The sequence below is a fragment of the Cygnus atratus genome, chromosome 9 (genome assembly GCF_013377495.2).
Source record: "Cygnus atratus isolate AKBS03 ecotype Queensland, Australia chromosome 9, CAtr_DNAZoo_HiC_assembly, whole genome shotgun sequence".
NCBI classification, from domain to species: Eukaryota; Metazoa; Chordata; class Aves; order Anseriformes; family Anatidae; genus Cygnus; species Cygnus atratus.
The window spans coordinates 2,820,034-2,836,881 of NC_066370.1; the positions used below are offsets into that span (position 1 = coordinate 2,820,034).

The 16,848-nt window shown below is 37.1% G+C and overlaps 1 protein-coding gene across 1 annotated transcript in view; it reads left to right on the forward strand.

Annotated features, from left to right (window-relative positions):
- DNER (delta/notch like EGF repeat containing) overlaps positions 1-14,706 on the forward strand; it is a 121,163-nt gene extending 106,457 nt beyond the window's left edge. The window contains exons 10-13 of the mRNA XM_050712537.1: positions 456-569; positions 1,663-1,794; positions 6,642-6,888; positions 13,598-14,706. Coding sequence (XP_050568494.1) covers positions 456-569; positions 1,663-1,794; positions 6,642-6,888; positions 13,598-13,709 — 605 coding nt within the window. The 3' untranslated portion in view covers positions 13,710-14,706. The remainder of the gene's footprint in view (positions 1-455; positions 570-1,662; positions 1,795-6,641; positions 6,889-13,597) is intronic.
- Positions 14,707-16,848: the final 2,142 nt, after the last annotated feature.

Below are 16,848 nucleotides of genomic sequence, written 5' to 3' on the forward strand. Positions count from 1 at the left end.
TCACACAGAGGCATCAGAATGCCTATTAAAGAAATTCTTACATCACATTACTACTGAAGATGATTATTGTTCAAATAATATATTGAGGAATAATATCATATATATAACATATAATATAAAAACAAATATAATAAATAATGAATAATGTATTATACGATATGTATAATATTGAGGAATTTTACATAGCTGATCAGATTATGCTTTATTGTACCATTGGTTTTTCACAGAAACTCCAGCAGTTCTCGGTAGTAGAAACTTCCCTACCTCCCTTGGTGGGTCAGAAGGGAAGCACGTGTGTTAAAAGTTTAGCCAGCATTAAATACAGGGCTTTGGTTTTATGGTAGGCTTGATAGCTGGACATTGTTGTGCTCATCCAGATGAAGTTATCGCCTGTTCTGACTTCAGACTGTTAGCGTGGGTAAAGTTAATAGCAGTTACTAATTTTTCCCTTTCAGGAAGGCACTGTGAATTATACAAAGACCCTTGCATTAACATCAACTGTCAGAATGGTGGCACTTGTGACAGTGAAGGACTGAATGCTACGTGTATTTGTGCACCTGGATATGCAGGCAAGTTAATTTGTATATTACACAGGATGTCAGTGTTTGCGGTGTCCAAGACAAATACCATATAAGACAGCATCTCTTTAAGGAAACAAATTAATTTGGACATCGGTGAATTGTAATCAGTCTAGTGAGAATGAAAAGTTATTGATATTACTTGCAGCTGCTTTGAACTTTAAAAATTTTGCAGCAAAAAAAAAATCTATGGCTAAAGAGAATTCACTAGGCTAAGAGCTATTTAATATGCCTTCTGACATTTCTGCTTGAGACTAGATTGCATTTTAAAAATAACATTTTGAAGAGTTTCAGGTAAGCTGCTATACTAATTGGACACTGTTGAAACTGGAGGATGTTTTAACCTTGACCTATTAGTTACTGTGAGCTGAAGAAACAACTCATTCTGTTACCTGAATATGCAATTGCTAAAAGCCCTAAAGTGCTTGTTACAAATCAATTTGCACTTTCAGAGTAATGGTAAGCAGCCCGTTTAATCCTTTGGCCTTGTATTTAAATTGACATGATTGGTGTAATCCAAATATCTGCTGTCAAAATAATTTGCAACCTGATGTTCTGTTAGTCATATAAGGTAATAGGCGAGTCATAGGAATAGATGAACCTATTCATAGCCTTTTTGTAGATCAAATGCTGCTCTTTGTTCTGTGCTTGTTAAAGGCCATTAAAAAAAAAAAAAGACTTAGCTTTCTCTTGCAAAAGGGCTGTTTCTCAGAGGCAATGATTACCTATATTATAATTACTCTAGCACTTCAGGATATATATATATATAGCAAATTGTTATATCACATTTGCTTTGGAAGGAACTCATATTTAAAGAAAGGGGAGACGGATAATCTAAGTGAGGTCAGTCGAGTCACTTAGCCCTCAGGCTTTGTTTTCACCTGTTTGAATGAGGATATTTCCTTTTTAGGGGTTCTGTGAGACTGACTTCTTGAAACATTATGGAATACTTTGATGTTCTGAGAATAAAGATGCTATTGAGCTACAAGGTGTTATGCAGTTAGAGAAAAATCAAATGACATTGATGTCATACCTGATAAACAGCTGCTATATAGACTTTTTTTCTTTTTCTCCATGATATAAGGTGAAGAATGTGAAATTGATATTAATGACTGTGACAGCAACCCCTGTCATCATGCTGGAACTTGCATAGATCAGCCCAGTGGTTACACCTGCCATTGTCCACATGGATGGGTTGGTGCAAACTGTGAAATACGTAAGTTTTGTAAAAACTTTATAGAACTTTTTAAAATTATATATATAGTAAAGTTTGTAAAAACTTTACAAAAGTTTTATATATATATAGCTATGTAGTTGTCCTAAAAACTTCTAAAAGTGCTACAGACGTTACAGAAATTTTCACTTGTCTCTAAATATCTGTCTGCTGCACTCTAAATCATCTGTAAATCATCAAAATTCTGTTAAATGTGTTTTAGAGGAAAATGCTGAACCAGATTTGGATGATAGGGATGAAGCATAAGGTTGATTTGGATGAAGGTGAGACTGTAACTGTTCAAAAGTGTCTATGGAAGATAGAAAATTCTGTTTCTGGGCACCCTGCTTGGTTGAGGTGCTGGACCAGATTGTCAAAGATGCTGTCTCACAGTTGGGCACTAAGCAGTTTGCCTTTTAATTGCATGTATGCTTCAGAGCTTGTTTTCATACTCGCCTTGTGTAAAGGATATTTCCATAGAGCCATAAGCAAGGTGCTAACAGACTGGTAGCAACTTCTGAGCACCTGCAGTTCCAGCAATGTTTCTGAAAAACTGCTTTGAACTTGCTTACCTAAGGAAAAAAATCCTGTGTAATTCTGCTGACTGATGTATGCATGCTGTCATTATCTTTTTCAGGATGAACTTTTCTAACTTTAGGCCAATTTCCACTAGGTTTGTTAGAAAGGTAAAGGTCTCCAGAACAAAGTATTTCCTAACATTTAGTAAGACTTACAGAGGTTCTGGGGTTGGGTCTAGTAACAGCTCCAGTGTAATCCTTCTTAGCATGGAAAAAGCTTTAGCGTAAACTCACACTAAAGTCTAATTGTGGAAGATTTAAAATAGAAATTAGACTTCATTATTTCTGCTGCTTTGAGAGCTGCTTTGGATTTCGCTGATGACTTGTTCTTGGGCTTCAGATGTCTTCTTTATTAGAAAGTTTAGCCATGTATTTAACTGCTTCAATGCTCAGATATTGTGCTCATGGATCCCCTTGAGATATTACACAGATACACACGTTTCTGTGGGGGGATTTACACCTGTTAGCACAGCTAATGTTGCAGTGATATGCCACATATTAAAAAAAATAAACAGAAGGGACTCAGGACTCAGAAAACTCCTATTGTGCACTCATGAGAAAATGCCTACATAAAGGATGGAATAAAAAATGTTTTCCTTATCTCACTTCCACAAGGAGGATATGAAACTTCTCTCTTTACTTACACATTACTTAAACATATCAACTGCTTTTTAAGTTTATTTCTATTCTATTCTGTTGCCCTACAGTCACTAAGTTTGGCTCTTTGTACCACATATACCTGGTGTAAACTCATGGGAAGATGGGTGAAGCAGAAGGTGGAAGGAACCTTTTCTATTGCCCAGCTGCTCAACTATTCCTGCTTGCCCCTGTAAGGGATGCATGCCCCTAAGCACTGTGTAAGGCAGGTGAGGTTCAGGCTTACATCTGTGAATAGTCAACACCAATTCCTTTCTGACCCCATTAGTAAGTTGGCCAGAGGGAGAGTGGATAAAACTATGCTTGAAATTTCATTCTCTTGAGGGAGGAGATGTCTCTGCTTAGTGCATATTTCTCTACACATAGCATCTGCTTATACTTGAGTTGCAGTGGCCTTGTCTGCTGCTCAGGAACCTGGTGTTTCTGCTCATTACACACGTATAAACTATGTAAGTTTAAATGACGGGAAGGAGCAATAGCACATAGTTGTTGCTGTTTTAAGCCTTTCACTAGCTGATTTTTCTTTTATCCTGTGCTTGCAGTATCAGGAGGCAGAGAATTATCTAAGGTAACTGGCACTGATAATACTGCAAGTCTGATTCTCAACCAGAAATACTGGACCTTTTATTTCCATCTCAATATTTGGGGAAATAAATCATATAGTATTTTTCATGGCAATTGCTCTCAATTGAAGAGGTTAAAATTGTTTTTTTCAAACAAATCAGGACAGCTACTAGAGTGTACATATGTAATAATAACGTAGCAGATATTAAAAATGCAGTCTAAAATTTCTGGTTTGGATTAGCCTTTAAGGAGTGAAAACAGGAAAAAAAATCTTTGCATAGTCATGCAGAGATATATTTTGAAGGACAATTAAATTTAAAATTTGAGGGTTACCAAAAGTTTCTTCAATAAGCATAACATCAGCAAATTGTCACACATTCCCTTGCTATTAGTTACTTTGAAACAGCATCAAAGTAAAGTGCTGTGTTGTTATGGGGCCCTGTGATGCTTCACGACAGTCAGATCTAAGTATGGACATGCAGCCTCTCTAATCAATGCAGTGGCTTATACCCAAAGCTGTGGAAGGTTTCCTAAACCGCCTGGATTTTAACAGGTACATAAAGGATTATGCAAATAGACAGGGACTGAGTTTTGAAGAAATCACTTTGCAGAAGGATTTGAAAGCATTTTGATCTGCAGATTTTTCTACAGAACTGTGTATCCCCAGGAAGTTCTTTGTGCTGGCTCTCTCCTGCACTGAGTTATCCAGCTGTTCCGAACCCAATCCTGATCATGTCCAGAAATAGAAAGGCCATTTCCAGCTCTTTTCTAATCTGGTGCAGTACATCTGGACTCACTGGAGTTCAGTCAGCGGTGCATTGGATTCCTGTCCACCTCTAAAGATTGAATCTTTTGGTATTTCTGCTTCTGTTAGTCTCTCCATAGCCCCTTGAAATATTTATCATATTGCTTCAGCATTTTGTGCATAATAGTTAATATCGTATTGGAAATTAAATTTAAACCCTGTGCACTGGCTTCCTCACTGGACCATCCCTCTGAATGCTGGAAAAAGACAGGATAAAGCCAGGCTTCAGGCTGCTGAAAAGGGGAACAGTCGGGGCTGCAGGAGTCATTTGGCTGGGTGGATCACATTTTATCTTAGGTGATTTTCTGTTACTAGCCATGAAGCATGAAAGAGACTGATGTACTGATGTACACTTTTTTTCCTGGAAAAACTCTGTAATTGCTGTTAGTAGTTCCCAATTTTTTCCACTGTCTATTTTATGGGCTTGAAGTGACTACCCTAGCAGGATTTCAGGGTTATCTTTTTGTCAAACTGCACTCTTTAATTTTCAAGTGCTGTATATACAAAAAAACAGTCAAGTGAAATGTAATGTGCCTAGGTGAACTGTGATATTTATTATATCATCTTATTGTTCTTACCAGTGTTAGCAGTACTGATCAATTAGGATTAAATTGATCTTAATTATAAAGAGTAGATTTTTCTTTTCAAGATGAACTGTATTTGCCTAAAAAGTTAATGGAGCATTCAGTGTAAAAATGCTACAAAACATCTCTCATGAATTCTCTAATGCCTGCTGGTTACTTGTTAATATCATAACCTTTGCCACTTCTTAATTAATGTGGTTACCAAGGTAAACCAAGCCACGTGGTTGCTTGAGTACTAATATTAAAAGGTATTTGTAGTGCAGACTGTATGGTGCTCATTGAAATCTAATTCTTAATTAATTTTATTAATATTACTATGACAACTGAAAATACAGTAATTTTGAGCTGTCATGTGTTCTTTCTAATCTTTGGAGTATGAGCTGTTAATCTTTGTATTTTTATCTGCTGGAGAAGAAAGGAGGAAATATCTCTCATACTTATCATCCAGAGATGGAAGACACAGAGTCTAAATCAGAACCGTCTTCCCATATATCTGCTCACATTAGATCTGATTTGGCTTAGTCTGACAACCTGACAGAAACCACCATGTGTGACGAATGTGCTGCAGAACAAAAATAGAAACCCATCCCAAACTGCACAGAGCACAGCTGCATTCACTCCTCAGAGCCTGACTGAGCAAATTGCAGTAACAGCACTTCAGAAACATTAAATCCCTGAATGATTCAAGCTGATCAAAACTTCACTGATCTCTGAGGAAGATAACACAAACAAGGGGTCCTGTAAACTCAGCTCACATTTGCGAACAAAAAGTCTAAGCAAGTCCAAGTGCAGGGGTGCATCAGGACAGCCCTTTACTATTGTAAACAAAAAGCAGTCATTTCTTCAAACTCTGCCCAGATGAATCCCACATGTCAAACTTTCAGGCTTTCTCCCTACCTTACTCTGAGGATTTTTTTTTTCTAGTCTGGCATTGATAGATGATAGTTTGAATATCAAGAATAAAAAAAAAAAAAAAAAAAAAAAAGGTTTGGAATATTTAAATGCAAGAAGCCTCTTCTAGATTAGCATTACTTTAAGGTCTGCTTTGAGATCTCTCAGGGAAATTATGCTCGAGAGAAGACTCTAGTGGGCTCAGTTTTATGAAATGCCCTTTTTGTCCTTGAAATGATGGTTCTCTATAGATGATTCTCTAATGCGTATCAGCCTTCTGGAGCTTTCCAGAGCACTATACACCTTACAAGAAGAATGAAAGAGGCACAGTTTTTCTTGAGCACAACAATTTTATGTGGAAGGACCCAAACATGTTCACGTCCAAATGTGTTCCAAAACCAAAATCTTCCAAGTCTTACCACACATCATTCAAAAAGTGAATCCCAAACATAAGGTCTTTGGCAGAATGAAGTTGGAAGATGTTAGTGCAAAATGTAATAGGTTTCTTGAGCAAAGCATCATGCCTACACGTAGGAAGGAACTCCTAGACCTGTATTATCATATTTCTGGCTTCTGGTAATATTGTCATATTACATATTTCTGGCTTCAAAAGCCTGCACAAAAATATGGAAAGTCAATATAATAAAATAATTCTATTCAGCAGGAAGGATATAAAATACTATTTAATACTATAAAAATACTATTTAATACTATAAAAATACTATTTAATACTACAAAATACTAATTATACCTTTTATTTCTCATTGGCAGATCTGCAGTGGAAGTCTGGGCATATGGCAGAGAGTCTAACAAACATGCCTCGTCACTCCCTCTACATCATAATTGGGGCTCTTTGCGTAGCGTTTGTCCTGATGCTGATCATTCTGATTGTGGGAATATGTCGCATCAGCCGCATTGAATACCAAGGCTCTTCCAGGCCAGCCTATGAAGAATTTTACAATTGCAGAAGCATCGACAGTGAATTCAGTAATGCAATTGCTTCTATCCGACATGCCAGGTTTGTTCTGGGGATGGTAACTTTAACAAAAATCTGTTATGATACGTAATTTCAGTCCATGCGTATTGCAGCTAACCACTGCTGGCAGAGAATGGGCTGCTTTGTTGTGAAAAGACAGGATCACAGGCATTGCTCCTTGTTCTTTTTGATCCCTATTCTGTTCTCAGCTCAAGTATGATAATCCAGCACAACTCCTTGAAGACAGTGGGAGTTATTCTGAGCTTATTTGGTGTGACTGGTGATGAGAGACAGATGCAGTTCCTAGCCTGTAAGTTTTTTGGGGGATGTAAATACTCTTTAACAGATGCACACAAATAATTTGATTAGACAGCAACGCCACTTGTTGATTTTATGACTAATTTACCAGACTATTCAGTGAGACTCTTTTCAAATCACTGATTTTTTGTGCCCCTGTTTGCCTCCAGATGAGGATCTTTCTTACTTGCTTTTCTAGAGATTGTAATCTCTTGACATTTAATTTTAATGGAGCACTGGCAAGCCAGGGCATCGGGTGTCAGAATAATACAAAAGTAGGGCTGGAATGGATTCAACAGCTGCAGTGCAAGCTATTGTACTGATGTAGCATTAATTATATCTAGCTCCATGCCAATAATTTTCTTTATTCAAGTCCTTTGGAGGTTTCTAGAGTTAGAAAGGGCTTTCCCAAAATCCAACCTAGATTTTCTTTGCTATGAATTAGGCCACTTCTTTCTTACTGCTCTTCAGGTTGTCACGGACAATAATTTATCACCATTTTTTTTTTGGTAATCATGTAAATCAGGTTTCCCTCCTTCCATTACTCCCTTTCCCTCTAAACAAAGCAGAACTACTTTTTTAATTCACAGACTAAGCTAACCCATTCTTTCAGTATCTCCTCCTGGATCATGTCAGCTTCTTTGCTGGTTCTCTGTCACGTGTTCTGGATTGTCTTTTCTGTTTTGAAGGATGGTCCCCAAAACTGGAAATAGTTCTCCAGCTGAAGCTTTACCTGTGCCAAACAAACTAAGCAATCACCTCCTGTATCTTAATTATGTCATTACTGTTCATACATTTGAAAATGAAACTTTTTTTTTTTTTTAAATTAGCATTACACTAGGGATGTTTTAATTTTGTGACCTGTTAGACCCCTTCCTCACCCCCAAGATCCTTTCTGCCATGTTGCTTCCTAGCCAGTGTTATTTTTTCTGACATCTCTCTTAATAGGGTAGATCTTTAATTTTTCTTGTTTCTTTTTCCCATTTCTTCAATTTGTCAAGATCACTTTGAATTCCAACAAAAGCATTCATATATGTTACCATTAAAATGCTTTTAAAAGAATGGAGGGAGACATGTTCCTGTGCAGTGACATGGAGAAATGTGTGCACGTTGGTTGGTGATTGCTGGTAATTCATTTTCTGAATGCTCTATTTCTGTTTCAGTGCAAATTAAGTAGGTTAATTTGTACCAGCACTGAAGTTTTCTAAGTTATCTGAAATAGATGAGGAATTCCCACGGGCTCAGTTAATCACATCGCGGCTTTGGGAAGTAGCTCTTTAAACTGTTCCAACTAGATTTACACTAAAACATTTGTTCATTGTCAACACATGTCAGCCAGTAAATGTTTTAAAAAGACAGTTGTGTATAGTTTATTTAACATAACAATCTAAATAATATGAGTGTTCTTTCAACTCTTCCCTTGACGTCTCCTTTGCCACTCAGCCTTACATCTCTTCCACTCAGCATCTCCACATCATACACATCCTGAGAAGTGGTTTTTCTTTCAGTGGTGTATTGGAAGAGGAGGAAGTTGCTTTATGGCCCATAAAAAAGCTTTATAGCTTTTTATTATTTGGCCTTGTGCACGTCTACTGTTATGTACTGTTCATCTCCAAGGGTGGAGAGTAAGGTGCAAAATGATATTGTTAATCTTTCAAATCAAACACCTCTCTTACGACTGCAGCAGAGAAGAATGTGTTATTCCTGTTCAGTTCCTACTCACTGAAGTGGTACTTTGCGCTTCCCAAAGACTGGGAATGGTCTCCTGAGGATCAGTGGGAGACACCTGAGTTTTCTTAATTACTTCTCAAAGCAAATTTGGCAGCTCTCTATCCAAGGGCACCAAGGGAAGGAATACCAGCAAGACAGGATCTTTTGGATATGAATTCTCCCTGCTTTTTAGAGTTTTGCTGGCAGGTAATGGAAATGGTAAAACGTTTTCCTGTACAAAACCTTTCAAAAAGAAATTGGGCAAGGTCAGGTCTTTTCACTACTCTCTGGATTACTCTGACTAAATTGCCACTTATAACAAAGGGCAGAAGTTTAGAAAAAAATAAGTTTGCATAAGGGTTAAATAACTTCCAAAGAAGTCTTTGAAGTGGGATGCATTCATGATGACTGTTTAGATCTATATTATGCAGTTAAAAATCATGTTATTGGAACCTGTCAGTAAAGGCTTTCCATATCTTGGGAAAGGTGTTTCTACGTAATGCAAATGAAAATAAATGTTTTCATTCCAAATAATAATTCTCTGACTCTCAGAAAATGGATGCAGTATAAAAAGCCAAGATAGAGCTGCCAAGTCAGGTAATTCAAAGAGATTTAGTGTGAAGATTATTGTGTTCATTTGGCTTCAGGAACATAAAATACTGTTTTGGTCATTTCAATCCAGGAAAAGATGCACGACTTTTATAGTTATTTTTGCATAAAACTACAAATCTGCATACTAAGAATACCCAAGTCTGAATTTTCAGTTACCATATTTAAGAGACCTGACTTTCAAATAATAGGTTCTCAGCATTTTCTGAAAATCACCCCCCTTTCTCAGTTAGATACCAAAAGTTATTAGTAATTTTGGAAAATGTAGGTCTCGAGAAAAGTGAGTAGATTATTTCCTTTAAATGTAAGATTTCTGTCGATGTCAGTAGGCATCCAGGGAGTGTGGATGCCTCTTGCATATTCAGTAAATTATTTTAAGATCACTTGTTCAGGTTTCTCAGCAGATCTTTATCCTGATCACTTTTTATAATTTGATCTCTGCTAATCAAGGTGCTTTGCTGTAAGCAAAAATGAACGTGATCAAGGATAGTTACTAATAAATGTCTACTTTTAGTGAATGTTCTTAGGATTAGCAGATAGAACTAGACAGTATTCTAACAAACTGAAGCACAACTGTCTTTACTATTCATTATGCAGAGAGTAAATAAATACTCTAGTTATTATTTATTTTATCTTTAAAGCTTATAAATTTTAAGGCCAGAAGAGAATGTTGTTATGAAATAATTGACCACTTGCTAATGCAGATCTAAGACTTCACTAGATAGGAACCAGAAACTGCTGTTGAAACTGGATCATTCACTTTAGAAAAGCATCCATACTGATTTCATAAGATATCCAGTCGCAGAGATGGAACTACTGGAAATTTTTCTTGTGTTTTGATATCATTAGCATTAGATTCCAAGCACTTCTTACAGTGTAGTTTGCTTAATTCTAACTTCCACATGCTGACTCTTGTTCTGTGTATGTGTGGGCTGGAGAGTCTGGTTCATCAGGCTCTGATTAAGTCATCTTGTCACAGCGGGGTAAGCTTCTCCCCACCACACGTCCTGTGCATGTTCCATGCAGTGAACACGTTCCTGTGTTTGAGTCTGCTGTGTCAGACTGCAACATCCGAGGCTTCCTCAATCTGATGAGCTTCAGTATGTTCTCTTTTTTTACCCTCTACCAGCATCTCAGCTTTGTGGAAACTCTAGGATTACAGTTCAGTTATATTAAGGAATGCACAATACCACTTGTGCACTTTTTTTTTTTTTTTTCAGTGAATAATGCAGAGGAAATTATTTTCTCATTATTCTCCTCCTGTGGAGAGAAGAATAATCTCTTCCTCTTGTGGGTATGGATTTTTTTCTTCTGATCTCTCTCTTTTTCTTCTCTTGTTTAAACTTATTTGTGGTCTCCTTATATGAATTGCTGTTTTTGAGCAGAGTCACAATGGGTGGTTTCTTTCTTCTGCTTTTGGGACCACTCCAAATTCCAGCCTATCTCACAGAAGTTGGAGGTTATCATCTCCTTCAGGCTTGGCCATAAATTTTCTCAAAGTTCTACTTGAATGGAATTGGAGAGGTTAACGACTCTCTATGGTTAGCCATCTTTTGAAATGCCCTTCTAAGAAGTGGAGAGGCAACCTTGTGCCATTCTTGAAGTAGAATTTGCAGACAGACAAACATGGAGCAGCCTGTGCCAGGAAGAATTCTCGCGTTGAGTAGGATGTCCCCAAAGTTGTCATGGAACCCTCAGTCTCTTAGGCAAGTTACACAGGTTGATTATGCTCAGTGTTTCATTACCAAGCGTATTTTCCAAATTCCATGCTCTCTATGCCACTAGGAATTATCTCTGATACATACATTGGAACAGTATCATTGCTCATGAATAGTCATGTCAATGCTAAATGTAGAGGCCATAGAACTTTCCCAGTCCTCCTGATATGCTCTGTTTATAGATCCAAACTCAAAATTGTTCTTCAGATGTAGTATCATGGTAAAGCTAATGTTATCCGTCATGTCCCTCCCGTCTTCTTCCAGTATGCGTGCATCTCAGGACTGAGGTTTAGCCATCTGGTGTACAATCTTTCTTCATAGATGAATAATCTTGTGTTTGGTCATACTTGTCTTTTTCATTTATTAGTATTTTTGTTTGTTTGTTTGTTTTTTGTAAGCAGTCTATTAATTGATCTGGTGCAGTTTGTAGCAGGAAACTGCATCTTTTCACTATTTATTACCCCTTTAATCATTGTTTTTACAGATTGTATTGGCAATTGTTTTATGTTTTTGTCATCAATTAAACTGTACAACAGCATCAGATCCTTGTGTGACGCTACTAGATACGCACCCATTGAACTAGGACATCCCATTTAGCAATTTTGCTTTGAGACCTCCAAGTTTTGTGTTAACTCTGTTTAGTGTTACAAGCTGGGACTGGCTTCTGAACCGCCTGATCAAAGCAATGTGGTCTACCAGTTAGATGGCTCAGCCAGGCCACAAACAACTACCATATGTTGTGGTCTTTCCTCGGTGTTTTCTAATTAGGGGCACATGTCAACTCTGACCTACACAAGAGAACAGATTTTGTACTGTTTCACCATGTGCAACAAGCCATGTGTTCTCTGTACCTGTCAAAAAGGCAAAATTTTACTTAAATCCCTGGAGAATTTTCATCATCATTTGTGTCTGTGAAAAAGCTCTGTTTCCTTTAAACCCTTGAGAATGATGGAGAAATTCAGAATTTACTGCTGCCTTTGATTGGTAAGATGCCATAACTTGATTCCTTGATTTGATCCTTGGAATTTTATCCCATATATAGAAAAACAGATTTATCTATTATGAAGCTGATGAGGGAACATGGCCTGTCTATACTAAAGTAAACTAGAAGAAAGCAGACATTCCTGCATGGAAATGTTATCTAGTGTGGCCTTATTGACAGCTGAAATACTTAGAAAAATGAGATTACCAACAGATAGATCATAATACTTCCAGCAATTTTAGTTTTATCAACAATTCTAGATCATTTTAAATAGCCAAGAATTAAATTGGAGTGGTCAGGAAGTTGCATGAAAATCTTGGAAGAAAATCAAGTTAAGTTTGTTTTCATATAAATATTATCCTCAAAATCTGAATTTTCTGAACCTCACCTTCAAATGCGCACAAATTAAATTAACACAGAGTTAACATGGCACATAGGAAGGGAATAAAAAGAATCCTTTGTTTGGATCACTATACAAATAAGTCTTTCTGTTTCTATGTTAATATTTTTTTCTCTGCATCAGGTCCATAGGGAAGGCAGTTTTTGGCACTCTTTTGCCTCATTTTTATATAATCCTTTTCATTATTTATAATTCCTGTAATTGTAGTCATTTTTAACATGTAAGTCATGTTTCTGCATTCAAGTTGCATTTTAGCACTGCATCTTAATAAATGATAAGACGCGTGACAGATCGTCTGTGCAGTGCAAAGGCACCTAGATGAGTTTTGGACGTGCCGGCACTGGGACCACAATGATACAGCCACAGGAAATCTCTGTACTCTGTTGCTTATGATGCCTTTGCAAGACTGGTAGGTTTATGTGGCATTGCAATAACCTAACTGCCATTAATTTTGTCGGTGTTGCAAATAGCATGCTGAATGTTGATAATTTCAACTTGCTTCTCAAGTGGATGTCAGGTGAGCAAAGTCTTCAAATTATTATTTTTTTTAATCCTTTGTCTACAGTTTGCAACTCAATTCACTGCACAGCTGTTGGATTTCCAAATGCAAATGTGATATGGTTGTCTGATATTCGCTTTTTTTTTTTTTTTTTAAATATGTATGACCTGACCTCAATGTTGGTTGTTAGAGTGGGCTCTAAAATAAAATTCTGGCCTTGTTGAAATTGTATCAGTTTCACTCTTGCCTTCCACAGTCTTCCCAGATTCTGGTACTGCTGAATTCAGGAGCTGAATTCCTGCAGAATTCCTTTGATACGCAATCTGTTTATTGTGTTATTATTAATCTGATGCATATATTTTCGAAATTCCAGTTCAGATATTTAAATATCTGTACTTCCAGAATGTTGCAATACAATTTAGAATTTACCTAGGCTCTCTGGGTTTGTTTCTCACAGCATACCATCACTCAGTGGGTTGTTGCCATTAACTTGTTCATACTTCTGTTTGTCACCACAAGCTTTCTTTTGTTTCCAGGTTTGGCAAGAAATCCCGACCTGCAATGTATGATGCAACCCCCATTGCTTATGAAGATTACAGCCCAGATGACAAACCTTTGGTTACACTGATTAAGACAAAAGATTTGTAACCTAGTGTATCTTTTTTGCATTATTTTTCAAAAGGATGGGCTACTAACCTAATTTAAATATTTTTAAGAAAGCATAAGTAATTTAAAAACATTAGATGCTTCAAAATTTTCTGTAGAATATTTAAGAACAAATTTTCTGCAGCTTTTAGTTTGGAAAAATATTTTAAAACAGAATTTGTGAACTTGATGAATTACATTTTAATGTACCTTGAGCTCTATAAACTATAAGCTTACGATAGTGTGTGCTTTTTTCTTGGTAGACACTATTACTAAACCCAGATGAGTTTCTTGTGGTTGTTACAGAACAGAAAACAATAATTAATGAGGAATTCTTTATGACATGTCAGTGCCAGCTTTCTAAGTAGAGGTAGGAAAAATGTGAAGCATAATATGATATATAATATATCCATTAATTAAAAAAGTCTAAAATGTTTGTGTTGTGAAAAAGAAACTAGTAAAAATTATTATTCCTAATCTGAATGAATTAGCTTTTGCCTTATTCCATGCATGGATAGACAACCTATTTCTCCATTATTTCCTGGAAGTTGCTGGAACATATTCTTGAGTTGATGTTTGACATTTTTGTAATAGTATTCAGGCTAGGCCTTGTATAATAATTAAAGTGCCTCCTGAGGCAAAATAAGGGCATGATCCTTTAAGCATTGAAATCAATGAGAACATTTCCATTGACTTCAGTGGGCATGGGATTAGATCCTACAATTGGACTGAATCTATATTTTTCTTTAAAAGTTAAAGTTTTTTATATTGTGAGTAAACTAAGCATATGGTTTGAGTTGTTTGTTTCCTAAGGTTGTTGATGTACAATATTGTTTCATGAAATATTGTGTATTTCTCACAGTGCTTCTAATTTAGGATCAGTATGGGGTTTTTTTGTTTGTTTGTTTTTAATTTTATTTTTTTGTGGCTGTATTTGATTGCTTATGGGCTTCTTAAAATTCTTGCTTATTTCAGAAAATATTGAATAAATGTTATCAAGTGAAGATTGGAGCTGTTTCTTTTGTTTTTCTTAATATGAAAATGCAATGTTGTCTATAAATTTGAAAAGACATTCACGTATGTGCTATAAGTAATGCCTAAGAAGATATTCCAGCTGTTAACCTGAAAAACAAAACAAAAAAGTACTTTGTTTACAAGGTAAGTTATTTTAGCAAAAGTTAGCTTGGAGAATGGCAGAAATGGAGAACTATGTGATATTTCTGTTGAAGTATCTGTTTAAGCTTTCAGTACAAGATAAAGGCAGGTGAGTGATGAGGTTTCTCTGATTTTAGGTTTAAGGAATTGGGTCAAGGAAGAGAAAGCTCGGGTTCAAATCCCTCATTAGTTTAGGATGACCCGCAATGAAAAGTTCTACTCTGGTTAGCTCTAAAAATCTAATGCTCATTTTGGGGTGGAGATGGTAGTAAACCTGGGAGTAAAGCCTGTAGTAAATGACTTAGTAAAACTGCTCCCTGTTATAGAGAAGCACTGCTCAAAGTAGTCTCTTACTGTTATGAATGGCTGGATGGTTGAAACAGCACACAGGTTAGTAACAGCACACTCTGAATTATGTAAATGCTAAATGCATCTCTGAAATACAGAATACCTTCCCTGACGTCCTGTAGCTGCTACCATGGACTTTCAGTGATATTGGCATAAGACAATAATTGATACTAAGAGACCTAAAGAAACTAGACTTAAGCCTCCCTTTCATTTTTCAGGCACAGTTTGAACAAAGGTTGTGTATTTGCATCTGATGGCTGTCACACTAGTTTTTTTTTTTTTCATTCTTTTTCTTTATTCCAGGTATGAAAACTTTTCATTATGGTGACTTCCAAGTGACTTCCAGAAATGCTTTAAGAACTCCTGCCAGAATAACACTGTCAGAAGCTATACCCTATGCCATTTTTCATATCTCGTGTGGAACAGGCAAATACATTTGAGTTATAATTGATTTGCTAATCAGGTAGAAAAGAAATACCTGTTCTTCAGAGTTTTTGGTCCTTTTAGTGGCAAAATAAATGATTTATCTTTGAAGAGGAACTACAAAACTATGCAAAGTATGTAAACAAGGAACTTGGTTGTTCTAAGGAACATACATATTCATGGTCCATATTTTACAAGAGAGATGTTGCAATGAGCAGTAGCCCTTCTGCATATCAATCATGTCTTGGTAGGGATTCTTGACCATTCTGTATTTCTCTCAAGTGACTGACCTGAAAGATAAGTAATTTGTGAGGAGCTATTTTCCTGTCAGCTTGGAGCCTCTAGCTTCTGTAAATCATCCTGTAGTTCTTGTGAATTGTGCTTTGAAAGTTACTTTTCCTCCTTCCAATTTATTTTATTGAACTCTGATGGCATGTTATGCATGCTCTGTGCATGTATCAGTGCACTTCTCAGACATTTGTGAGGCACTGCACTGCCTGCCAGATGGAGCGGCCCTTAGACCTGAGGGACACAAACCTGTCCTGAGATATTTCATCCCAGCTCTGAAGCTGCTAGAACAAGTTGGTTATAGCCTATAAGCCATACCATGTCTTTCTGGGGATAGACGTTAATGTGACAAAGGACATCTGCTATTCCATACCCTCTTTCTAAACTACAGAGAACAAATATAGCTGTATAGCAAATACCACCTGCCAATATTATACCACACTCCGCCCCCCACCCCCCCCAAATCATCCAGATGCAGAAAAGGGCTGGTTTCATGTGCTCTTCCCCCTGGCAACAGGCTAATGGCCTACAGATCTCCTGTAGCTGGGGACAAGTCTCAGGGCTTGTCATTGACCTTCAGCGCTTGTGTTTGGCCCCTTTTTCTTCCTGGCCTGAGTTTGGCCCCTTTTTCTTCCTTCTCCCTCTGGGAATAGGAGAACATCCCTGAGTGTTCCTCCCCAGCAGCACGGACAACTCATCTTGCATCTGGAGTACTGTGTCCAGTTCTTGTCTCCCCAGCACAAAAATGACAGGGATCTCCTGGAAGGAGTCCAGTGGAGGGCCACAAAGATGATACGGGGCCTGCAGCAGGTTCCCTATGAGGACCTGAAAGGCTGAGTGACCTGGGTCTGTTCAGCCTTGAGAAAAGAAGACTGAGAGGGGATCTTATTAATGTTTACAAATATCTTAAGTGTGGGAGACAGAGGGA